The 27,139-nt window shown below is 35.9% G+C and overlaps 1 protein-coding gene and 1 long non-coding RNA gene across 2 annotated transcripts in view; both read left to right on the top strand.

Moving 5' to 3' along the window:
• Nucleotides 1-3,323: 3,323 nt before the first annotated feature.
• On the top strand, nt 3,324-5,982 carry LOC148801984 (uncharacterized). Its single transcript, XR_016082837.1, has 3 exons — nt 3,324-4,547; nt 4,672-4,951; nt 5,019-5,982. It is a non-coding gene; the product is annotated as an uncharacterized LOC148801984 (long non-coding RNA).
• A 1,938-nt stretch (nt 5,983-7,920) lies between these two features.
• The window catches only part of LOC104595165 (TOM1-like protein 9), a 54,338-nt gene continuing 35,119 nt past the window's right edge, over nt 7,921-27,139 (top strand). Inside the window, exons 1-5 of the mRNA XM_010255770.3 lie at nt 7,921-8,318; nt 13,480-13,558; nt 13,797-13,895; nt 14,978-15,091; nt 25,259-25,428. Coding sequence (XP_010254072.1) covers nt 8,218-8,318; nt 13,480-13,558; nt 13,797-13,895; nt 14,978-15,091; nt 25,259-25,428 — 563 coding nt within the window. The 5' untranslated portion in view covers nt 7,921-8,217. The remainder of the gene's footprint in view (nt 8,319-13,479; nt 13,559-13,796; nt 13,896-14,977; nt 15,092-25,258; nt 25,429-27,139) is intronic.

Raw genomic sequence — 27,139 nt, 5'->3', positions numbered from 1 at the left:
ATAAAATAAATAAAGTATTTGTATACCAGCCGTAAGCCCGTTACTGATTAGTTTTGGCGGGTATTGCAGGTTTCCGTTTTCTCCCTCTTCGAAAATGATAACAAGCTCTGTTTGGCTCTTACAAAATAATAATAATAATTAGTTGTGTTTGGCATGCTTAACCAATTGATGACTTATGATCGCCCAATTAGTATGATCTTTGGCTCATTGTAGCAAATACCTAGGATCAAATCCCTATATTACCGAAAAAAAAAGATCAAATCCCTCTTGCCACAAGGGTTAGGACTTAGGGGTTAAGGTAGAGCAGTCAATGGGTCAGTTTTTTATGATTTACCGAATTGAATTGAATCGATTATGTTGGCTCTAGTTCTATGATTTTGTCCTATTAATAATTGGGTTAATCCCGGTTATTGTTTATCCCAAACCAATTATTTTATAAATATATAAGATTTTTCTAAATCTCTTATGAATTTTATTATATTTTATGTTTGAAATGATATTTTGATAAATCATATATGAGATAACATTAGTTAAAAATGTTTAATCTATTAATATATAAATAATTTAGGGAGAATGATGATTCAGTCTAGGGTTAAAACTTGTAGGCCCAAAGTACTATTGGGGTAGGTGCTCGGAATTGATGCCAATTCACGGGCGGGCATTGATGCATAAAGTGTGGATTGTTGACATTTTGAATGTTTATAATTTTGCAGTGGAAATGAGAAATCTGCACCTGTTCGTACTTTTTTGAATAATTTAGTAATTTCTTATTATTTTTATTGAGGTTGTATGGCAAAAGTTTACGTTTTAAGTTATTATTTAAATAAATAGACATAATTTTCTGTTCACCCCGACCCTAGTCCCTAGGTTAAGGGGATCCTCATTGGGACCCTTGCTTGTAATAATTCTTGTATTCACTCGAGACTCATTATAAGAATTGATACTTTAAACCTATAAATTTTATGGATACATTTGATTAATTCTCATGAATTTTGTGATTTCAAGAATCACTTCTAAGTTTGGATTTATGTAAGTGGTTGGAATTAGACTTGTTCATCGGCCGGGCCAGGCCGGGCTCAATTCGGGCTTTTATTCTTTATAAATAGGATTTTGTTAGGCTCGAGCCCGAGTTCGGCCTAATCAACGGGCCTACAACTTGGGCCCAAGCCTGACCCTAATAAAAAGCCCAAAGCCTGACTTAACAAAAAGATGGCAAAGAGAAAGAACTCACCACCGGTGACTGTGTTTCGCCAGTGTTGAGTTCGTGTCTGAGAGAGAGAGAGAGAGAGAGAGAGAGATGACTCACTGTCGCCGTCGATGCCTATGTTTGTCGCCTCGTTGATGCTTGAGTTCGCGTCTGAGATTCTGAGAGAGAAGAAGTGAGAAGAGGAACGAGAGAGAGAGAGAGAGAGAGAACTCACCGCCGGTCCGCCGGAGTTCACTTGTTGCGCCGGTGAGTGTTCGACTATTGAGAAGATAGAGGTTTGGCTAGAAAGATATGAATGAGAAGAGATAACTATTTTAGGGTTTTTGGTTTAACTTAAAAGTCAGGCCTGGCTTTTTTAACAAATCCCAAGCTCGGCCCGTAAAATAGTTGAGCTCGGACTTTTAAGCCCGAGGTCAAGCTTGCGGGTTTAAATCTACATTCAAGCCCGTCTGGGGGTTGGGCTACCTGGCCCATGAACATGTCTAGTTGGAACTAATTCTTTTTTTTTTCTAGAGTGAAAAAGTCATTCTAAGAAACCCAAAAAAAAATCTTTGAGATTGAAACTTTAATGCCATGTTTGGTTCATTGCTCTGAGCCTCATTTTTTTAATTCTTGCTCATTATAGGTAAGAATGAATAACATTAGAATATTTGGTTACAAAATTATTGCCATGAGCAACATTATTTTTAGAATGAAAAATCAGCCCCATAGCACAAAAAATGAGTAGCCTGTAGCACGAAAAATAATCATGCCCCATCTTGCTCGTTTTCATTGTTTGAGGAAACTCTGCCTACAAAACCGTTGCTATAGATGTTTACTTTTGCAAAAGCACTTTTACGAAAGCACTTTGATGAAAGCACATTTACAAAAGTACTTTTATACGAAAGCTCTTTTATAAAAGTAAATTTATAAAAAGTACTTTTGCGAAAGCACTTTTGCAAAAGTAAAGTACTTTTACGAAGCACTTTTGCAAAAGTACCTTTATGAAATCACTTTTGCAAAAAGCACCTTTGTGAAAGGACTTTTATAAAAGTACTTTACTAGCACACTTTTACAAATGTACTTTATGAAAACACTTTTATAAAAGCACTTTTGTGAAAGTATTTTTATAAAAACACTTTTTACTGAAGTACTTTTACGAGATTACTTTTATAAAACATATATGCCAACTATTAAGCATTGACTGTTGGAAACCTAGGCTGACGATTTATGAATACCGACACAATTTTTTTTAATAATGAAAATGAGCAACATAGGACACTTGTCATTCTGAAAAAAATCCATTTTTAGGAAAAAATTTATTTGGTTCATAACAATATTTTTCTCATTCTACCTATTTTTTACCCATTCTTGTCAATTTTAAAAATTCATCTTGGATAAGAATGAAAACAAGTGAGAATTGAACCAAACTAATTATTCAAATTCTTTATAACATAATTTTTACCATAACCCGTTCAACTATCCAATCAGTGTAAGTCTGAAAATTATAGCCTACCTACCCTTAATGGGCACATTAATTATCATGTATCTTAGCTTGTAAGTTTGTAACATGTACTTATCCTTTTAATCAATTAATAAAGATTAGCTGCACGTTATGGCCCTACAAAATTAGTACTAAGGGTCAGTTTGGTTTGCAGTTGGAATTGGAATTGGAATGGTCTATCCCATAGTTTGTTTGATTATGACAGGAATGGAAATAAGAATATATATAGGCCCCTGACCTGTTTACGGACCAAGTTTCGGGCCCAATTTTACACTGTCTCGGGCTCGGGTAGACCCATTAGAATTTTAACAAAAGCCAAACCTGAGCGGGGCCCATGAACAAGTTAGATAGGCCCCCCACCAAGATACTTGGCTCCGCCCCTGAATGCATCCATGGTGATTCTAGTCTTCTTTGAACCCTTATCCTCTCTCTTCTAACATCAGAGAAAGAGAAACTCAGTAGCTCTTCATAGGGGTAAAGTGTTAACGACCCAATACAAAAAAGGGGTAAGTTGATCATTTTATACATTGGATCAATGATTATAATATCTCTTTTAGAGATTGGTAATGTTTTGGTTTTTTAAACATCAAGGAATCCAAGTATGGTGGTGAAGAGGCGTGATAATAAAAAAAGGTAAATTACAAAAAGACCCCCTGTACTATGGGATCTGTGATAAAACCCCCCTATATTTTGTTTTGCAACAAAAACCCCTGTACTTTGTTTTGCGATAAAAGCCCTCCTATAACCCCTGTACTTTGTTTTCTCTCCCTCACTGTCTTCTCTTTGGCCACGTGGAGAATTAAAGGATGGATACGACCCTTTAGTTCAAAACCTCATTACCATTGTCACACTTGATGATATCGTCTTCATTGTATACTCTGAAGCTAATGGTGACGGAGCTAATCCTTGCGAAGCTGGAGCCAGCGTCACGTTCCTTGACCAGTCGCCGCTGCTAATCCTTGCGGAGCCGGAGCCAGCGTCATTGGAGGTGATTAGAGCTGGCGTCATTGGAGCCGGAGCCAGCGTCACGTTCCTTGACCAGTCGTCGCTGCTAATCCTTGCAGAGCCAGAGCCGGCGTCATGTCTTCATTGTATCCCTGCATGATGTGAATGTCGGCAACAACAGTAGCAGTAATTTAGTGTTTTCAGTAGCAGCAATTTAGTGTTCTCATCCCATCTTATCTATTCAGTATTCTTACCTTATCTGCTTTCAGTAGTAGGGATTAGTAGGAGTCTCATCTATTCAATGTTCTTATCTTATCAGTTCAGTAGTATGGATCAGTAAGGAGTCTTATCTTATCTTATCAGTATGATAGATTAAGGGAGTCTTATCTTATCTTATCAGTTCAGTAGGATAGATTAGTAGGGAGTCTTTCTAATTAGCAAGGAGTATTCCTAAAAGTAGGACTCTTATCTCTTGTAATCTCTTATTTAAGAAGCTGAGAATATTGAATAAAATCATCGAAAATTTCAGTCAAGAAAAAGAACAAGGAGAATTAGGTGATCTCTTGGACAAATCACCATTAGGGCACCAAGATAGGTTCATCAAGAAAAAAGAGGAACAAGGAAAAACAGGAGCCCGTGGACCGACCCATGACGAGATCCTATTCCCAGGCCCATAACACTGCAACACTTGCGGAGCCGGAACCGGCATCACGTTTCCACCCCCATTGCTACTGCTAATCCTTCGTTCTGTTCTGTTATTCCTTTACTTTCTCTAATGGGTTCGTTGCCCTGATTAATGGGTTGTTTGCAGAAGTGGGCAGGATCGAAGTAACGCACTTGGAGGTGATTATTCGTTGCATCCGCAGCCGGGAGGATTCCTTGACCAGTCCCATATGCTTTACAGCAATGGAGGTGAGAAGGGTCCTATTGTTTTTCTGCTATTTCTTTTGCCCCATGGGATTTAGGCCCAATTTTGGGGGGCTTAAACGAGGTCTGTCTGGTTCTAAGATGTGCCTCTTTTGGTGATCTTTTGCAGTGGGCACCAATCCACGCAAGATAGGCAGAGAAGCTATCGCTGCTGCTGCGGCAGCCGGGGCACCAATCGGCCTCTTCTCTCTGCAATCTCAGACACCACCAACGCTGGTGAACCTTGGCACCTTGCACAACTCCATAACTAACAAGGCAACAACCCAATGTCACAGCAACAGCAGAGTCTGGTTCTTCCCTCTTCGATTATCTCATCCTTCCTAACAAAAGATCTCACTGCTCAATTAAAGCAACAGAGAGACGAAATTGATCAATTCCTTCAAGCCCAGGTACTATATTCTATTATTCTCCTGTTCTCAACATAAAAATAATATGGGTGTCCGTTTCATTCATCAGTTGCTCTGTGAAACTCAAGAAGCTGAGTGGGTATCAACGTATTATCGTTCAAGGAGACCAATTGAGGCGCACATAGAGGCATTACCGGACGCTATTGGGTGCAGCGGAAGAATCTGCAGCGCGAAGACTGAGGGAAAAAGATGCAGAAGTTGTTTTCACCCGGAGCGAATCGTGTTATCGTCAGGCCCAGTGTGTAAAGCGTGTCGAAGGCGAGTGGCGTCAGTGGTACTGTTGCCGTGTCTAGCTCAGATCAAAACAACTTCAGCTCAAAACCTACAACAAGGAGTTCCTTATCTGGCTCAGATCATTCATCTGCAACGAACGGAAAACAGAAAAAACAGGGAAAAGAAAGGGGTGGAGAGAAAGGGGAAGGGGAAGAAGAGAGATCGAGGGAGAGAGAGGAGAGAGGGAGGACTTCGGAAGTCCGTGCTGCTGTTATTCGTCGTGAGGTCGGGAAAGATAAAGAGTGTTTTTCTCCAATAGTAATTACAAGAGTAGTATGGAGATTAAAAAATATTTGAACCGCGGATTTCAACTGAATGCTAACGAAAGGGGGGATTTTGTCTCATGGTCATAGTACGGGGTCTTTGTCACAGACCCCATAGTACAAGGGATTTTTGTAATTTACCCTAAAAAAAACGTCATGAAAATAGCAATTATTCAATTATTTTCACAGATGACTCAATAGTTCATATGGTCATTTGTCACATTTCCAAATAAGATGGGCGGGATCAAGCCCGTAGAACCTGAATCTCTTACTAGTATGACCAATGAGTCTCAATAGGAATGGAAATGTGAATTGAAATCAGCATGAATGAAATTTCATCATTTCCAAAGGAGGGGCATGTCATTCTAAAAAATTGGGAATGAGATTCTAATTCCACTCAATCAAATAGTTGAAATCAAAATAACTCATTCGGATTCTAGACCCCTATTCCCACAAACTAGATGGGACTTTAATGTCTTTGCCCACTTAAAAGTAAAAGAAGGGATCTATATGTCACTTTATCCCCAAAAGTTAGGGAATGTTTAAGTACAAGTCAAAGTTCTTTGGAGGTGTAAGGCCTTTTCAAAAATTTGAAGCCAAAGTGAGGTTGAGGGTAAGGTCTTTGGTGCCAAAAAGACGTATTTTGAATTTCATCCCCAAAACAAGGGTAAATCGTTGATACCTCTCTTAGAGTTTCTCAAAATTGTTATTCAGGATCCTGCTTTATGCTAATAGCACTGTCTTACTGAAGTTTCTCACACTCAGAAGTTACGCTCCCTCCGTTACCTCAACGTTAAAATCTTATTCCAAAACGCTGATGTCACACTCCAAAATTTAAAATACCAGATTTGCCCTTCTTAATAGAAGGCATTTACTAACTAAAATACCCTTGAATGCTAAACCCCACCAAACTTCACCTTTATTAATGATTTGGGGTCTAAAGCAAAATCCATAGATTGGAGTTGGGTTGAAGAACACAGCTTGCCACATAGCATAAAAATATATACAAAGGGATGGGACCCACATTAAGCTCATGACTACCCATCATAGATCCTTCTTGAGCTCTATCCCTTTATTGACATTGACCCTTCGCAGGACTATTTTTTTTTTCAGACCGGATCAGGTAGGTAGCGGTAGGCACAATCTTATAACCACGTTCAATGATCACTTGTAAATATTTTTTTTTTACACTTGTCCTTTGAAATACCCTCACCCTAACTTTGAAAAAGATTAAAAACCACTTCAGACAATTATCAGAATATTTATCAAGTGTTCATTCAATATGCTTACAAGATTGTGTGCTTACTAGATCCTATCTCTATTTTTATTTTTTTTCTAATTCTTCTCGTTGCTACTAGATGTTCTTATATTATAATGTGGGTTGCAGCTTTACCATGAATATGGTCTTTATGTTAGAAAAAAAACGAATTATTGTTTTCTTGTATGTTGTAGCTCTTGATTACTTTAGTTGTATGTGAGAATAATGGTTATAACATAATGACCAACTGATGGTAACTAATTTTTGGTAGGATTTTTGATTCGTTGTAACATAGACGTAATATCAAATCCTATTACCACCAAGGTTGGGGGTTAAGGAGGAATTCGGTTTAGCCGCTCATCAAGCTGTGGAACCAATAATAATGTCTCAGGCCAGTGATAAAATACACATGGGACCCACACTAAGAGGTTAAATGGTTGTGAATCCTATGTTTTTTTATGACTGATATAGAGTGTTATTATTGATTTCAGCTAATCCCATTCCGGGATAGGGGATAACCATAAAGAAAAAAAAGGATAAATTACAAAAACCTCCTGTACTTTGTTTTGCGATAACCATTATGTTGTAAACCGGTTCAGTCAAACCTTGTTCAACTCCCGTAAGGTTGTGGGGCACTCGTGGGGCGTGATATATAGGCAATCAATCCTACAAAAAAGTTTCTGATGAATATACATAACTAAGCTGAATTGGGATCTACTCCTCACACAACGTACCTTAAACCAATCCAGTTGTGAACCGCCGGTATGGGCGTATCGAGCGAATTAATACTCCTTTTGGTGTTTTTTTTATTTTTTTCGCCAAATGGTTCAGGGGAGCCGGTTAAGTCCTTGCCACACCATAAACCGGTCAGACCACCGATATTGATGGAATGCCAGAATGATACGGGCCGATATGTGTTGATACTTTGAACCTTGCCTCAAACTGGCCTCACAAGCACATCCCGAAGATGTTCCTGATACATGGTGTGAGGTGCGTTTTGTGAGAGCAGATCCGGTCTCAGCTAAGCTGAGCTTACGTCCACGTAGGATAGTGAAGTGCACGTTAGATAAACACGTGTTAGATATATTTGGAAAGCACGTGTCTTTTGGTATTGGCCAACAGCTTGCTTTTTTGTTAGCAAGAGTCTAAACCGAAAGAAAGATGGAATGGCGATGGAAAACGAAAATTTCGGTTGGAGCAGGGGGAGGAAAACCATGACCCCGAAAAAGAGTGAGACAGAGAGCCAAAGTGCTTCTCAAACTCTATCTCTGTTGGGGCTTTTTACCTGGTTTGCTTCTGGGTTTTTTATCACATTCTGATCCTCGAGAATTGCAATTCATTAAAACATTATTGAGATTTTCCGGAATTCTTTTCAGTCTCGTTGGTATATTCTTACAAGCCGTTGGTTTCAGATATCTCGCCGTCGGTTTCAGGATCCTTTTTCATTTGCAAATATGGTGAATCCATTGGTGGAGCGAGCCACAAGCGATATGCTAATTGGTCCCGATTGGGCCATGAACATTGAGATCTGTGATATTCTGAATCACAATCCTGGGTATGCAATTTGTTTGCCTCCTGTTTCGTTGATTTTGTTGATTTACGTAGTTTCTTTTTATTATTTTTAATTCATCGTTGGCGGTGTCCTCCGTTGTGAGATTACATCAGAGTTGGTGTCCTTGGTTGGATGAAGGTCAATGCATGATCGGGATAAAGAACATTGTCACGTAATTGCGTTCTTCAATCGTTTTTTGAGATTTCCCGAAGATAATATGCGAATTTTGTCAAACGGTCTGGATTTCTATGTTGGAAAGTTAACATCTTTGGTTAAAAGTCTGTCTTTTGTCTAACCAATCAAAACAACCGTCTCTTATCTAGAACGTAGGAGAATCTGTGGTTGGGTTTTCATCATTTGCATTTATTTTACTGTGCTTACTGCAAATGCAATAATTGGTATGAGTAGATATTCTGAACTTGGGCTTGACCCTTGATATTAGTTTTCTTTTAGCCACCGAATTTTATGTTTTGGACCTGCTAAAGTTAGTTTAATTCATTGTCAATAAAAGAAAAAGATCTAGAAAGGGGAGAAATCGAAAATGGAATCAGCTATCTTTTAACAGAGTAGAATTCCAGAGCTTGGCTACTATAACTTTGCTGGACTTTGCATTTAGTCAGATAATTCTTCTAGATACAATTTGAATTTGATATGATTAAAAAAGGGCTATAATCTGGGGCTTGTTCTTAAGCGTTTGCTTTTCTTTTTTCTTTTTATTCTTCTCTATGACTATTACAATTAAATTTGAAACCTTATAACTTGTCAGCTCATCTCACTATCTGATCGTCTGCATTCTAATAATTGGGGAGCACTCAAATGTTGCCTGAGACAACTAGTCAAGTTAATTGTCTTAGATCTTCATTGATTTTACCCATGTCCTTTTTCTTTTCATCCATTTCTTTAGTGTGGAAGAGACCAGAGTTGTTCTTTTTTCTTTTCTATTTATTACTGCCTATGTTTATTATAAGTTTTTGATAAGGGCCATTACCCAATGTTGGTCCTAGCTATCGGTGATAAAAGATGCCAGTCCTAGCCATCTGGGGTTTTGAGAGGGGAGGAGTGGATATGGACCTAACCTTAAACACCTTTTGCACAAAGTGGTCACTCTCAGATTTGGACACACTTTCTCATGCTTGTCAGTCTGAGATTTTACACACCAAGCAATGGCTCCTTCTGAACACTGAACTCATCACATTACAGGGCAGTGTTTATTCCCTCCAGACATGGTCCTGCAGTTTCAGTTTTCAGTTTTTCCCCTCTATCAGTAGTCTTGCCTTAATGCCAAGCCCATATGCCAATTATTCAGGTGTTTCCAGGTTTTAGACATGTCCATTCCTGGAATCCATGGCCTAGATACATAAATAATTAAAATGTAACAGAAAAATTAAGATTATCCTATCTCTTGAAGTACATAGTTTTTTCATGAACAATAGTGAATTGAAATCCAGTTTGTTTCAAAGGGGATCTTCAAAGCTATTTAAGATGGTTTGCTATCTTTCCTAGAATGTACAAACAACAAGAAAAACCATTCCCAAATAAAAGTAGCAATTGGGATGGAGATTAACAAGTGAAATCAAGTTTCTCCATTAGCCTTACAAATAACACGCTAATGAGGGGATAAGCACCAATTAGGTCTTTTCCTTTTAAGGAGATCACAAGTATTTATTCTTTCCAGAAAGATCTCCCAACAGAAGCCTCCAATTCTTGAGGGATGGGATTGCACCAAACCTCCTTAATAGGAAAAGGAGAGCCCAAACTATCAACAAGTTGAATCAAGGCCTTGAAGAAGGAAGCACAAGAAAAAACACCAGAGGAGGAAGCGTTCCAAATTTGGCTATCAGAGTTGGAAGGGTCCAAAAAAACCCCATCGAGGGCAAGAATCAAATCCAAAACATCATTTAATTCCAAATCCCTTACACCCCTTCTAAGACCCAAGTCCCAGTCAAACCCAGTTCTTGAGCTAGAGGGAACGAGAAAGGTAGAAACTGGCTCATATTTATATCTTGAGAGAGCAAATGAAGAGGGAAATTTGTCTAGATCCAATCCCACTTTCATCCTTGCTTCCACCTCTAAGTTTGTCTAGAGTTAAAAAAAATGACTTTGTACATGAGCATAAAACTAGGGAAATGCAGTATAAATCAACACACTACCATGACATAAGTCTTATGTTGCCATGGTTTGATAATTCATAATGAGAGAGAGATTGAGGAGGATGTTGCCCATAGATTTAAAGTGGATGGGCAAAATGGAAAGGTGCATCTAGAGTTCTATGTAATAGGAGAATATCATTTAGGCCAAGAGGAAAATTTTATGAAGGACAATACCATATGTTTCATTATTTACACATAGCTAACAAAAGTTAAATGCTATTCATCAATATAAAAAAACAAATGGCCATAAGGCCAATAATGATGTATGGAGAAAAGTGTTGGATGCTCAAGAAACAATACATCCAAACAAACGAGTGTAGCAAAGATGAAAATGTTGAGATGAATGAGTAGGAAAAATAGAAAAGATAACATCAGAAGTGGACATATTTTTAGGAATCTAAGAGTAGGCACAACATAGCTGGAGATTGCCAATGATACCTGAAAATCCGCGGCCCAATCCGACAACCGGTCCAATCATCTCAGACTCGGATGATGTGTTTATGTAATCAGATCGAATTCAGATTTTCCAATCTGCATCCAATTAATAATTGGATTGGATTCATATTTGACTCTATTTGCTTCGATTAAAATATGAATCCAATTACATTATAATGTTTATTGATTTTAATATATAAATTTTATATAATTATATTTAAAATTATAAAAAATATGTTTTATATATTATATTTTATATGAATATATATAATAAATTCAGTATGTATATTTACATAATTACATTAATTAATTATATATAAAAGTTGAAAAGTAATAAATTTTTTTAAGTTTTTTTTTGTATTTTAAAATTAAAGCGAAGTCAGGTTAAATCCAAATCCAATTTGAGTCCGTTAGGATTCAAATTCGAATCGAGGTCTTCAAATCCGATCAGATTTTGGATCAAATTTGGATGTGGTTTTCAATAACCGTATCGAATTCGGATTTTGCTGAATCCAATCTGAAACTGATCTGTTTACAATCCTAGTTGGAGATAAGATGAAGGAAAGTGGACTGAGATGGTTTGGGGTAATCCAAGTCCGGTAGGAATTGGTGGTGTGCTTCGGATACAGAGGGCAAGGTTGTGGCATTGTTCTCAGGTCCAATTGGTGTTGGAGTTTCTTTGAAGGATGAATTATTAGCATTGCTACAAAGACTAAGGATATCAAAGCAACTTGGGTTTTAGCAGGCAATGGTGGAAGAGGATTCAAAATGAGTTCGGGTCTAGTCACAACACAAGGTCCCAACAACCAGTCCCAAAAGCCATTGCAGCTATGCATTTGGTAGGGCTGCTGGGTTTGACCCGGCAGACCCGAACTGATTGGGTTGGTTCTAGTCCCAAGAAATGGAACCGACGGGTTGGTTTCGGGTCCTGATATAGTGTCTCGATTATTATCGGTTCAGAACCGATTCCACCTAGTCCCAAACCGATTCAGACTCATTCAAAACTAATTATTTCTTGGACCAGTTACAGAAACCTAGGTGCATGGATTAACAAGCATTCTCTATGAGAAATTGAATGTTTAGCCAAGAGGTGGGGGCTACATTCAGATGGACTAGAAGGACGACAAATGGGATGGCAGATTCTTAGGCAAAGCAAGGGGTTTACGGGGAGCAATTGTTTTAGGATAAGTTGTAATTGGTTTGAATTTGTAAGATTTAAGGGTAGTTGGGTATTCTTTCCAACTTTGTAATGTTCTCTTCATGTTTCTAATTTAATGAAATTTACAGTTATTTATAAAAAAAAGATTTGAAGGCCCATAATTTAACAATGGGTGTGGAATTGAATGGCAAGGAGGATTCATGTAGTCAACCACATATAATTGGGACAAGTATTTGTTGAGTTCAATTTAGTTGAATTGTGCTGCCAAATTTAATGTTAGCAGTTCTATAGAAAATTTTATTTTCATAATCCCTAACTGAGGCCATGTTCACAAGAGTTTGGCAAAAGTTTCAATGTTGGCTGCCAACCTAATACCGATGTTTTAAAAACTGACCCGAGGATGAATTGTTTTTGCCTCTGGGTCGCAAATCACCAATTTGACCGTTTGGGTTGAATGGGCCAGACAATGACAATGAACATATGTGTACACACACATATGTATATATGTATAAACATGTATTTTATGGATAAAAAATTAATTATTTGTCAGATGTAATAAATGTGTATAAATATTATTTTATGTTCAATTTATATTTTTAGTTCAATTTTTAATTTTTTATTTGTAAAAAACTGTTAAAAATTGTGATTTGAGGCCAAAAAAGGGATTTTTTTGGGGGAAATAGCAGGGCAATGCACTTTTGACTCCTTGCAACGCATAGATCTCAAAATGTTACCCAAAATAAAAGAATTCTCCTCAATCAAACATTTGGGTGCAAAGTTATGACCTCTAGAAGTTTGCACATACATTTGAGTGTGCAACTCGTGACCTGGTGATTAGGTCGGATGGTTTTTGACCAGGTCAATGGTTTTGACTAAATACCAGGTTTTTGGGAGAACCGAAACTGGAATCATGGCCGGGTAATGGTTCGAACAATTCAACCGACCAAAACGACAGGTTGAAGACATTGCCTAAAGCAACCTTCTACCTTTATCTAGGCTTGAGACCAGAAGTATAAGACAAGCTTGCATTGGTGGAAATGAGTGTGGCAGAAATGTGAACATTGAGATGGATGAGTGGAAAAACTAGAAAAGACAGGTTTAGAAATGAACTCATTCAAAACTAGAAAAGACAGGTTCAGAAATGAACTCATTCTGGAGAGGTCGCATCTCGTGCCTCTCCTTGGGATGCTTGTACTTTTTATCTTTAGTATGTAATAAAATTTATTCAATTATAAAAAAAATATAGTGATAACATGCCAATAATCTTATGTTCAGCTATTTATCAAAAAAAAAAAACTTAAGTTCTGGTAATTATCTTGTGTTGTTCCACTACAACTGAATCCTTTTTTCTCATGATAGATGTTTAAATTTTCTCTGTTTCCCAAAATTGATAATATCATATTTTGTTTTGGCTCCCTAGGCAAGTAAGGGATGTTGTTAAAGGCATTAAAAAGCGTCTGGGAAGTAAGAATCCAAAGGTCCAACTTCTTGCACTAACAGTAAGCAACATAAAGACTGAAAGCTCTATTTTGAAATTGTAATGTTTCTCCTTTTATGGGTATTGTTAGCACATATATTTCTTTCTACTTTTTTTTGGGTACTTCAAAGTTCAAGTGTTCTCTCTTGAGTCATTTTATGTTTCTTCTTCATGTTCTCACTTCTTAGTTCATTGTCAGAAAATATTTCCTTTAACAGATGACTAATTTGGCTGTACTTGCTCTATGCTCCACATTCTAGCTTTTAGAGACACTGGTAAAAAATTGTGGAGATATCGTCCATATGCATGTTGCGGATAGAGATATTCTTCATGAGATGGTGAAGATAGTTAAAAAGAAGGTTGGAGTTTTTTTTTGTTGAAATATGTCAGTTTATAGTATTTAGTAGTGTTTGACTGTGAATAGGAGTCTATTTTTATGTCTTTTATAAGGATGTTTGGGGACTGGTATTTTCTGTTTGAAACCACTCCAGATTAATCCAATGATCTCCCAATATCAATTCTTAATCCTCAAAGAGCCTAGAATAAAGATAAATCCTACCTTGGGGTCTGAATTTTGGAGAAAGGTTAAGCTCCAAGGCTTGAAATATGGGAGATTAACTCTATAGGCACTGTGAGAAAAGAGAAAAATAGGGGTCACTCACTCAAGAGGCCCTAAAACTCTGAAGAAACTACCAGTAACAAAAACTGCAGAAAATAAATTGTCCACTCTAGAATTGATTAAATATTCCAGAAATACCTGAGTGCCACTGTAGGAACAGCCCAAGAATACTGACAAATTTTTCTTGATTTTTGGGAAAAACTTCAATGACCTTCTTGTTCATCAGCAGCAATTAACTTTTAGTTAGCTCTCCAAAAGCCATCTAAAACCAGGTAACATACGACAATTTCTTAGCTTTTTCACAACTCCATGCAGTTTGCTGATCCTAAGACTGCATGAGTTTCAACAGGAACACCTAACAAGATCCAGACCTTGTTTCTCCTATCCTTCTTGTGAATATAGAGTATAAAATTATTAAATTAGAAAAAGGGAAGGAGGAGGATAGAAGTTGAAGTGTGGAACAAAAAAGAAAGAAGAGAAACAGGTTTTGGAGAGAAGAAAAGGGTGGAGCATACTGCTTCCTACTATTTATATTATATCATAACCATAAATGAAAAGACCAATATACCCCTGGTTGAGTACAGCACGAAAAGATTCAGATAACCTTATAACCTCCACTAAAACATGGAAGGAAAGAAAATAAATCAGTACCCAAACCTCCTTATAAACACATAAAAACTAGACTCCTGTTCACACTCAAACACTACTAGATACTGAAAAACAAGATATATTTCAAAATCATTTTAAGCACATTCTTGATGATGTCCTGTTGTCTTATTTTCCATGAAGACTCATATAATTTCTTCTACTTGCTGCTTTCAGCCTGATTTTCATGTCAAGGAGAAGATACTGACTCTAATAGACACTTGGCAAGAAGCTTTTGGGGGACCAAGAGCAAGATATCCACAATATTTTGCTGCATACCATGAGTTGTTGGTAAGCTTTGAGATTTGCTGCTCAAAAGAGTTTTGTCTTTTCATTTTTTTACTAGACTAGATACTGTTATTGTTTGCTGATGACATAATAATAATCGATGAAACTAGAGAAGGATCAAATGCAAAATTAGATTTATGGATGAATGTCTTAGGAAGAAGAGGTTTTAAAATAAGTAGGACTAAGATAGCACATTTGCAATATAAATTTAAAAAATAGTAGGAAAGGAAATCAGGGCACACATAAGAGCAGAGACCAAGATATCTCAATATAACCTTTATTGTTACCTTGAGGAGGATGTCATCCATAGAATTAGAACAGGATGGACGGAATGAAATGGTGTATCTGGAGTCCTAGTGATAGGACAATATCAGTTAGGCTAAAGGGAAAATTACAAGGCCAGCAATGTTGTATGGAGCAATTGTTGGGCATTCAAGAAATGACGTATCTAAAAATGAACATTGTAAAATACAAATGTTAAGATGGATGAGTGGGAAAATTACAAAGGATAGAATCATAAATGAACTTATTTGAAGGAACCTAGGAGTAGCTCCAATAGGTGATAAAATGAAGTAGAGTAAGATGGTATTGTCACTTTCAAATAAGACCGTCTATGGCACTAGTAGGAAGTGATCTACTACAAGTTGAAGAGACTAGAAGAGCTAGGGGCAAACAAAAAAGGGCATATATGGGTAAGGTAGTAATGCATATAGCATTGAACAAAATGGAATGGTGGAAGAGGTTTCATGTAGCCAATTCCATATATTTTGGACAAGGCTTAGATGATGATGATGAGATATCACTCTATTTGTGTCTTCCTAGAACAGTTCCCATATATTACATTCGAAGTATAGAGTAACTGAATAAGTTCTAATTATTTTACGAAGCCGTTTAGTTAGTGAAAGCATTGAGGGCCAGGGGTGGGGGAATAGATGGAGAGCATTTTTTTTTTGGTATTTGGTTCATACATAATGACATTGAAAGATAGAGTACTAAAAGACAAAGTTTAACCTCATCAAATCAATTTGGAAAGAAACTACACTTCCTTCCCTCATCAAATAAACTTTCTCTAACTTTCCAGTTTACATTTTTCTCAGTTTTTAGGGTGCCTTGTGGGATGGCCAAAGCTCGGGGGAATTCCTTTAGGAACCAATTGACTCTACGAAGATTGACTCAACCAGTGGAGGACATAATAGACTTGACAAAAGTCAGAATCATTATTAGGTGAATACCATGAAGGAGTTTTCAATTTTCTCCATGGATGACATCTTTAGAGATTGGTTCATAGTAACATCAATGTCCACTAGAAAGGGGATAAAATCACACCAGATTGGTCACCTTCACTGCATAGTATGTTAAAGCTGAATTTTGATGGAAACAGCATGGGAAATCTTTGGACAGTCAGGAATAGGTGGGTGCTATCAGAAATTATGAAGGTGATATTCTGGTGGCATAGGGGGTGACAAAGAATATAATATATTGGGGAATTGTATAACATGGGGGGGGGGTATTGTACTTGATACAGAATACCAAAAGGATGGTTAGTCGAGGCTGACCGTCTTGACACTGCTATATAAATTAATTTATTTGCAATTAATAGAATTTTTATTATCACTGATAAAAACATTCTGGTGGCATATTCAGGCCCAACAGGATAAGAAAACAGGTAAAGCAAAACTTTTAGCTGCTGGTCAAGAAGGATTTACAACTATTAGTCTGCTACTGTTTTGGGGCAGCTTGTTCTTTCATTAATAAAATTCTGTTATTTATCAGGAAAAAAAGTTTTAGCTGAATTCCAAGGACAAGATTGACAAGTCGGTTGGGATTGTTAGACCTCGAAAAGGGTGTATAAGCATGGCTTGGTTTTTGGTGTTGATAAATAGAGAATCCAAAGGTTACTTGAGAGCTAACTGAGGTTTAAGACAGGGTTTTCCTCTATCCCCTTTTCTCTTTACCTTGGTGGCGGATATCCTTAGTCATTTTCTTGAGAAGGCAATGACCTTGAACTTGATAAGAGGGTTTGAAGTAGGAAGAGAAAGCAACACAGATCTCACATATACAATCTGCTTATGATATAATTTTTTTTTTTCTGGAAGCTGATTTAGAGAATCTTGCTCATCTGAAGAGGGTGTTCTAGTGCTTTGATGTGGTGTTTGGGCTCCATGTTAACTTCTCCAAAAGCAGCTTGGTGGAAATAAACATTGCTGATAGAGATCAGCTAAATAGCTTTCAGGAAATCTTGGGGCGTCAAGTGGATAATTTTCCTATAAGATATTTGGGGATGCCTCTAGGAGGGAATCCGAGGAACAATCATTTCTAGGATCCAGTGATTGAGAAGAGGGTTTCAGTGCTTTGAGCTCGTGTTTGGGCTCCATGTTAACTTCTCCAAAAGCAGCTTGGTGGAAATAAGCATTGCTGATAGAGACCAGCTAAATCGCTTTCACAGGAAATCTTGGGGTGTAAAGTGGAGAATTATCCTATAAGATATTTGGGGATGCCTCTAGGAGGGAATCTAAGGAACAATCATTTGTAGGATCTAGTGATTGAGAAATGCAAAAAGAGACTAGTTACTTGGAAGAAAAACTCTCTCTCGAAAGGGGGAGACTTGTCCTAATTAAGGCATCTATAGTTAACCTTCCTATTTACTACCTTTCAGTGTTTCTTATCCCTTTGAAGGAAAATGTCAGATTGAGAAGCTATAACGAGATTGGTGTCATCTTGTAAGCTGGGAGCAGGTTTGTAAACCAAAGGAGGAAGGTGGGTTGGATCTTGGGCATATTAAGGAAAGAAACCTAGCTCTTCTTGGCAAATGGTTGTGGTGGTTCCCTCTTGAGACAAACACACTTCGGACAGCTGTCATTAGAAGCAAATATAGGTTAAATGCCAATGGTTGGGATAGTAAAGTTCACTTGATCTGGGAGAACGCAACAAACCCCTGGAAAGGTATTTCCTCTTGCTACTCTAAATTTATTTCTTTTACTAGATATCGGGTGGGGGGTGGAAACAAAATTAAGTTTTGGATTTATTTATGGTGGGGGAATCAAACCTTTGATGAATCTTATCCCTGCTTCTTTAGACTTCCCAAACTAAGGGAGCTATCATTGCCTCTTGCCTTTGTCCTTCTTCCTCTGAGATTAGTTGGAAGTTGGAACCTTAGCCTCTGACGACCCCTAAGGGATGTGGAGATGGCCGAAGTTACAAATCTTTTCCACTCCCTCCATCAGGAGGCTTACTTCTCCCCCTCTTTCTTAGACAATCGCATTTGGACCCTTCATCCAGCTGGAAAGTTCTCAACCAGGACTTTCTTCAAGGTTCTCATTTCAGGTGAACAAAATATCTTGTTTCCCTGTAAGAAGATTTGGAGCACCCTTGCTCCTTTGAGAGTTTCCTTCTTTGTGTGGGAGGCTTGCCTTGGGAGAATAAACACTTGTGAGTTGTGACATAATCCAGAGAAAGAACAGAGGTAGTTGTGACAGAATAAATTCAGTGATGGTAAATCTATTGAGCACCTCCTTATTCATTGTTCTGAGATGAGGAAAATATGGAATCACTTTCTGCATATGGTTGGATATAGTTGGGAAGCCTCCAAAAGTGTTTTGGATTTTCTAAGGCAACTAGCGGGGACCCATGCGATGCACAGGATTTGGTAATAAAGGTGAAATAATGCATTTATAAATGCTTCTAATTAAATACTGTAATTAACAATATTAATTAATTAATACTGTTAAATATTAAAAATTATGAAAAGTAATGCAATTATAAATTCTTATAATTAAACACTGTAATTAATAATGTTAATTAATTAATACTGTATTTTTATAATACTCTATTACAATCACATATTAATATTATACTGTAATTAACTAAATACAAAAATACTGCAATTAATTAAATATATACTATATTAATTAATACTGTATTTATTAATTAAATGAAATACTGTATTTAGTTAACAGTAATTTAACATTAATTAACAGTAATTAAATTACATTTTACATTAATTAACAGTTATTAATTAAATGAAATATTGTATTATTATAATACTGTTAATTATTATTATTATTATTATTATTTTGTTTTTATGGATAAAAAATTGCAACAACAAATTGAAAACACATCAATCACATAAATAAAGCAAACATTTTCAAATAGATGGCAACAACAAAAACAAAAATAATCTACACCATTTTCAAATAAATAAACCAAGCATTTTAAACCCAAAATGTTAATAAATAAATGCTGTAATTAATAATGTTAAATAAATAATACAGTTAATTGTTAAAAATACTGTAATTATGAAAAAAATACTATTAATTAATAATATTGTTTTTCAATAAATACTGTAATTATGAAATTACTGTATTTATTTAAACTACATTAATTTCTGGAAATTATTATATTTTCAGAAATATATTGGTAATTTCTTGGCTAAAACTAATTAAATGTAATTTTTTGGTAATTAAAGTTTAAAAATAATTTAGTTACAACTTAAAAATAAATACTGTGAATTATATTACTGTTAATTAATGTTAAATGTAATTTTCTGGTAATTAAATGTAATTTTATGATATTTATAGCTTAACTTATAACCACTGTTAATTACAGTTTAAAAATCATTTATAGCTTGTAATTTTATGCTATTTATAACATAATAGACATCACTAATGTATTTTACATTCTTTATAGCATAATAGCATAAAATTACATTTAATTACAGTTTCAATATTTTGAAATATTAATAATATTTGTATAATTGATGGATATTTTTATTATGTTTTGGTTACTTATGCTAAATTATATCACTAAATTACATTTAATACCTCATTCCAGTAAATACTGTAATTATTAAATTATCAAATTATTAATAATACTGTAAATATTAAATTACTGTATTTATTTAAAAAATATATTTACCACTAAATATAGTTGAAAAATAATTATTTAGTTACATTTTAAAAATAATTACTGTTAATTAATACTATTTTTTATAAATATTTTTAATTAACAATACTGTATTTATTGAGAATACTGTTAATTATTAACAATACTGTAATTATGAAAAATACTATTAATTAATAATACTGTTTTTCAATAAATAGTGTAATTATTATATTACTGTATTTATTTAAAATACATCAATTTTTGGAAATTATCCTATTTTCAGAAATATATTGGTATTTTCTTGGCTAAAACTAAATAAATGTAGTTTTTTGGTAATTACAATTTAAAAATAATTTACTTACAGGTTAAAAATAAATACTGTGAATTATATTACTGTTAATTAATGTTAAATGTAATTAAATGAAATTTTCTGGTAATTAAATGTAATTTTATGCTATTTGTAGCTTAACTTATAATTACTGTTAATTACAGTTTAAAAATCATTTATAGCTTATAATTTTATGCTATTTATGCTATTTATAGCTTAACTTATAATTACTGTTAATTAATGTTAAATGTAATTTTATGCTATTTTAAATATAATTAAAAATAATTAGTGTTAATTACTGTTAATTAAAAATATATTATTTTAAAAAAATAATGTATTTATTAATTACTGTTAAATGTAATTACTGTGAGTTACAGTTTAAAAATAATTACATTTAATTATATTACTGTTAATTAATAAATACATTATTTATAAAATATTTATTAATATTGCTTTTCAGTAAATATTGTAATTATTAAAATACTAAACTATTAATAATATTGTAATTATTAAATTACTGTATTTTTTTAAAAAAATGTAATTACTATTAAATACAGTTGAAAAATAATTATTTAGTTACAGTTACAAATATAAAAATAGATTTATAAATAATTATTGAAAGCATATTTATAAAAAAACAATAAATAATTACTGAAAATAAAATAAATATTAATTATAATATATATAAATATATAAAGAATATATACCATTATTGTAAAATTATTAATAATAAATATAATTTTGTTGATAGTTATTTTCTATAATTATTAATTGACATTAGTGAGATTAGTTATTTACAATATTATTTAGTTATTGAAATAATATTGTTATTTAAATTCTTAAAATATTAATTATTTATTGAATTTAATAATCCATAAACTTATAATTGTACTATTATTAGGAGATAAATAGGAGTTAGAGATAATTTAGGAGATAAATAGGAGTTAGAGATAATTTAGGAGATAAATAGGAATTAGAGACAATTTAGGGGGAAGTGGGGGAAAGTGGTTCCACTTGGCTAAACATTAGAAAAGCAAATCCCTCTTTCTTTATGGTTGTTAGAAATAGTTAAGCATATGTGATTTCCTTATTGGTTTAATGGGTAATTATGTGGAATTAAAAAAATAAGAAAAATAAAAAAATAGAAAATTAGAATGGGGGTTTCCTGCAAGGAGAACTATGCTGACATGGCAGGACCGATTTTAAAATATATATATATCAATGTTTTAAACGCGGAGGCGTGACGTGAGGCGTTCCACTACCTAGAGGCGTGAGGCGTAGTTCAGAACGCAAGAGGTGTAAGCCTCCCGAACACAAGGAGGCGTAAGCCTCCTTAAGAGCAAGGGGGTTAGGAGGAGGATGAAGAGGAAGGAGGGATCTCATTTTTTCTTTATTTTTAATAAAAATCTTTTATATTAAGAAGAATAAAGATGCATAACATTAGTTCAAAGGGGGCAAGGGGCAAACCACTTTCTTTCTCCTTATTTTTTCTTCCCTTTTCTTCCCTTTCCTTTTCTCTTTTTTTTTTTCTTATCTTTCTTTTTCTTTTCCTTCCCTTCCCTTTCTTTTCCTTTCCATTCCTTTTTTTTTCTGTCTTTTTATATCAGATGTGCATGAGGCGTACGCTTCTAGCACGCCTCATGAAAAAAGCGCAAGAGGCGTATGCCTCAGAGGTGTCAGTGCCTCTGGTATACGCCTCAAGGCGTTTTGGGAGCGCCGCCTCAAGGCGTTTTGGGAGCGCCGCCTCCAGGCGTACGCATCCCACGCCTTTTAAAACACTGATATATATATAGATAGATAGATGGCATGGTAGGGGTTTGGACCAGAGAGGGAAAGCCTACTGGTGCACTCTGACCCATGCAGTGCTATGGGGAGCTTGGGAAGAAAGAAACAATAGAATTTTTGAAAACAAGAAAAGAACCACTGAAGTTCTCATTTCCTACATAGCCTTTTTATGTAACCTTTGGATGACAGGTTCTGAGATCTTTAACTAGGTTACCCTTTCAGACTTACAAAGGAATTTGGTGGACATTTTGATGGGAGTGCAGTAGGTAACCCAGGGGAAGCTGGGATTGGAGGTGTTATTAGGGAGGAAGAAGGAAATATTTGGCGGGCTTTCAATGGCCCATTAGGGGTTGCAGACTCTACAAAAGCTGAGATGGTGGCTGCCTTAACAAGTCTCAGAATTGCTAAGAATTTGGGACTTTCCTTCTCAACCATTGAAGGAGATTCTGTAAACACCATTAAAATGGCTAGGGGAGGACAGTGGCCCTTGGCATCTAATACACTACCTGGATGAAGCTAGAGATATAATGGCTTGGACGACTGTAAGGATTAGATGGATCCCTAGGGAACTAAACTCTGTGGCCGATGGTCTAACAAAATTAGGGATCCATAGGGATTCTCTGTTTAGTGGCTGCATGTTACCCTTGTAATTTCATTGGCGAGTCTTTGTTGCAGTTGTACATCTCATCATGTACCCTGTGCTTTGTTTTTAATGAAATTGTTACTTTTATCAAAAAAAAAAAAGGTTCGGTGGCATGTAATAATCTGGTTGAGGAAGGAGGTTAGACTCTGGCTGAAGGATGTGGTAGCTGGACCATGATACCTAGGTCATTAGATTAGGGAAGCTAGTGTTTTTAGCCAATGATGCAAGTTTTGCATGGGTGCTATAGTCAGAAAATAACCGTGCTGGCTAATTTGATCCTCTGTATTTAGTTGTATATTGTTTACATTTTTTTAACAATACAAGTTAACAGTTACTGTCGCAAAAGCAAAGTTTTAAAATTTGGTGATACCCTAATTTGGATTAAGCTGGTTGCAGAGGTGAATCAGCTAGATCCCAGTCAAAGTTTGCAAATTTCAGACCACCGATTAGATTGACTAATTGTCCAAGAAATTTTTTGGTACTAAATAGAAAATTTTATTAAAAAAAGGGATTGCATTTTTTTATAGAGTTTTCACCACAATGAGATACATCATTCCAGTCAATGCTTTAAAACACAGAAGCATGATGGGAGGCGTTCCACTACCTGGAGGTATGAAGTGTAATTCAGAATGTAAGAGGCGTAAGCCTCCTTAAGAGGATGGGGGCGAGGAAGAAGAGGGAGGGTTCCATCTTTTTTTTATGAAAGATGTCTTGTACTAAGAAAAATGAATATGCATGGCACTAGTTGAAGGGGGTCTTGTCGAAGCAGATAAGGCGTACGCCTCTTGCACCTGAGGTCTATGCTTTAGAGGCATCAACACTCTAGCATACGCCTTAGGGCATTTTGGGGGCGCCTCACCTGGAGGTGTGCCTCCAAGTGTACATCCCCCACGCCTTTTAAAACACTGATTCCAGCTTTCAAAAAATGCCAGTGCCATAAAACTATTAAATACTCTATTAAAAATATCCTATGTCTCCAAAAGACCACAAATCCTCACTCTTCAACTCTTTCAACTCTGGATGTGCTAATGCCCTGTCCATGACCAACAGCCCAATGTCATCAACTAAAATTGTGTTTGTATAAGCTTCATGATTTGTGCTTTTAAAGCTCCAATTTTAGGCTTTGTGCTTTGGGGCTTAAATGTGTTTTTGGCTTTAGATTATTGTGTTTTATAAAAAGCAACTCTTACCAAACATTCTAAACACTTTTTGGCTCATTTTTTGCTTCCCACAGCCCAAAGCCCAAAAGAAAAAGCTTTTCCAAATGGAGCCTAAGTTGGTGCTTGGATAAGTTTTTTGGAAGTACTTTCATGCTTTGTGTAGCAAAGAACTTCTTTGGAGTTTGGTAATGTGTGTTTATTGAAGCAAAAACATCGAAAGCAAATAGAACGCTTTGTGCCTCAACTACACTGCTCAGGTCATTTTTTCTTTTTTTACAAAATGTAGAATCCGTGAGCTTGTGAAGCCTTCCAACATGCCATATATATGAAGACACGACACTTTTATGCCAGGCCTTTAGAGTTGCCACGTGGCACTTTTATGCCACAAGGCAAAAAATGTGCGATGTGGCATTAATTTGTGCAACATATCAATGACATGGTCATCTTTAACAACTATTTTGTGAACCACGTGGCAGCTTAAAGGGGTAGGCCCTTCAAAGATGTGTGGGTTTGCCATGTGGCATGATAAACAAGGCACAGATTATAGGTTGACATGTGAAAGTTTTCATGTCACACGTGGTAAAGCAATACATTGCAACTAAATGCTTATTGATGCTTTTACTTCCAAAAGCTTGTATTGAAATCAATATTTACCAAATTGCAAATTCATGCTTTTATTCTCTGTAAAGCACAAAAGCAAAAACTTAAACACAACCTAATTTATTCCTTGATTCTACTTTGTCTCTAAAGGTCCACCTGTTTTCTCCCCAAATATCCCAGCATACATCGAAGGGAATGATACTCGAGAAAATTTTTATCTTTATTACTGCCTTCAGTTCTGGGACACAATGCAAATATATCCCCTGGTTGAGATGTGTCTGGCTTTGTAAGCTGAAACATCAAGAAATGAAAGGCTACACAAACTCCAAATTGTCCAAGAAAATTGGAATATTGGCAATCCAACTTGGTCAAATAATCTGAAAAAAAGAATTTACCTTAGGGTTTTATTGCATGACAGTCCTCTCCACTTCCTCCTTTTTCATGATTGGTAACCAGGTACTTGCACTTCTCTCAAACAGTGAAAACACACACACACACACAAGGGTGTATTTGCTTGTGTGAATGTGTTTGTATAAAACAAAAATAAGGCCAGTGAATGCCTCTTGCCTTAAAATTCTATGCAAACCCTAAAAGCTAAAACATCCTTCACATTAGACTTCCAAATTAACTCACCTGTAACTCAGTTGATTCATGACTTTAACCTTGGATTGGTAGCTTACTGAATGAGTTCTGAGTTTAAATTATTGCCAAAGAGAAACAGGGTTACTGCTATTTCTTTTGAAGTTAAAATATTCCATATCTTTACATTGCAGCGTGCTGGAGCAGTATTTCCTCAGAAATATGAGAAGGCTACACCTGCATTAACACATCCAGGTCCTCCGCAAACACGGCCACTGTCATCTTATCCTCAAAATATGCGTAAATCTGACAATCGGCATGAGGCGCCTGAGTCTTCTGCAGATTCTGAGTTTCCAACATTGAGGTACACCCATTTATTCTTATTGCGAGCAACTTAGTAATAACTATGTTCTATAAAGACAGTGGTATGCCTCACCTGCATAAATATTTCTCTTAGTCTTATACTAGACTGTCAATGATGTTCCCTTTCTTTGCTGTGTATAAGTATTTGATGTAGGAAATTTATCACTACATATGATACTCAAACTGGTTTACTGGAGTAGAACCTTTTTTGTTTTCAGTAACCATGATATTAGAGCTAGCCGAATAAGGGTAGATTAGTCATTTTATTTCTGTTAAGTTATGTGCTTATGTGGCAGTTTTAATAGAGACTTCCTGTCCCATACTTAAGTGGGGGGCAGTTTAGTCTTTGTACAACTAATTAGAGGTTAATTCATATTAGGGTCGACTAATAGGGTTTATGCTATCAGATTCGACTGTTCCTTTTCTTCTTCTTCTTCTTCTTCCTCTGGTTCGAACTGCTGAAGCCACTGAGATAACATGGTATCAGAGTAGGACGTTGCTCTTTAAATCTCTGCTCGTAACTGCTATTCCTTTCTATTCGTGACTTCATTTCTTCTCTCTGGACTGCAAATGGAGAACACAGACTCGACCTAGGTCTGAGAACACTTTGGCCTCTCTTTCTCTACTCAGAGCTTGATTGCCTTTCAAGAGAATAACTCCAGAAATAAGTGGATGGTCGACTGAAGCTCTCCATCAAGGTTGGTTATCCTTTTATTTTTGTGTTGTTGGTGTTTATGGGTTGGAAAACCCTCAAAAATCTGCTCGGACTGATCAGAACTTAAAGAACTAGGTTATTTGTAGCCTTGGTTCTTGGCAAAAGGCCTAGGAATAGGCTGTGTTTACAGTGACCAAATGGTGTAAGGGTTACTATAGTGGTGATTTATGGCTCTGTGTAATCAGTAGTGGTGTGAGCAAGAACAAAAGTTGTTTTTTTTTTTGGGCTGGAAGGAATGGCCGAATTGCCTACATCAATTTTCTACCTTGTTGGTTTTGTCTGAATGTTGGTTTACCTTTTGTTCTTAATCTGAATGGTAGTTTGTACACAGTGGTGACTGATTGTGACTTGTTGTGAACCTATCACCTGAGTTTAGAGACTGCTGTAGTATTCGGTTGGTGACTGAGAGTTCAGGATTAGAGATAGTAGTGGGGGAGACATAATGGCAGCAACGGGAGATGGTTCTAGTGATCAGAAACCGAGTGTGATGATCCCCTCCGATTATTTGGGTGTGCAGATGACCTCCATTAAACTTAATGGTGAGAATTATGTGCCATGGGCCAAGTCAGTGGAAGTTTTCCTCAAGGCAAAGAGGAAAGTGAAACACGTGAAGGAAGATAAACCATCAGCTAACTCTCCAGGGTTTGATGACTGGGAACAGGAAGATGCCCAAATCATGACATGGTTATGGAATAGTATGGAACCCAAAATAAGTACGAACTTTATGTTCTTAGATACAAGTAAGGACATATGGGAACATGCCAAGAAGCTTTATTTTGGGCAGGATAATACTACAAGGGTATATTAGCTCTATTAGGAGTATTTCAATCTGCAGCAAGGGAATAAAACCCTAGAAGAGTATTATGCCAGTATGAAGAACCTCAGAAATGAACTCAATGTCTATCATCCCCTCACTCCAGATGTTAAGGTTCAACAACAACAGAGGGAACAACTAGATGTCACTAGGTTCTTAGTGGGGTTGAAATCAGAATATGAA

This window comes from Nelumbo nucifera, chromosome 2 (assembly GCF_055504915.1).
Source record: "Nelumbo nucifera cultivar China Antique chromosome 2, China Antique-T2T, whole genome shotgun sequence".
Classification (NCBI taxonomy): domain Eukaryota; kingdom Viridiplantae; phylum Streptophyta; class Magnoliopsida; order Proteales; family Nelumbonaceae; genus Nelumbo; species Nelumbo nucifera.
The sequence above is the reverse complement of the archived record's forward strand: the minus strand, read 5'-3'. Positions and strand labels throughout refer to the sequence as shown.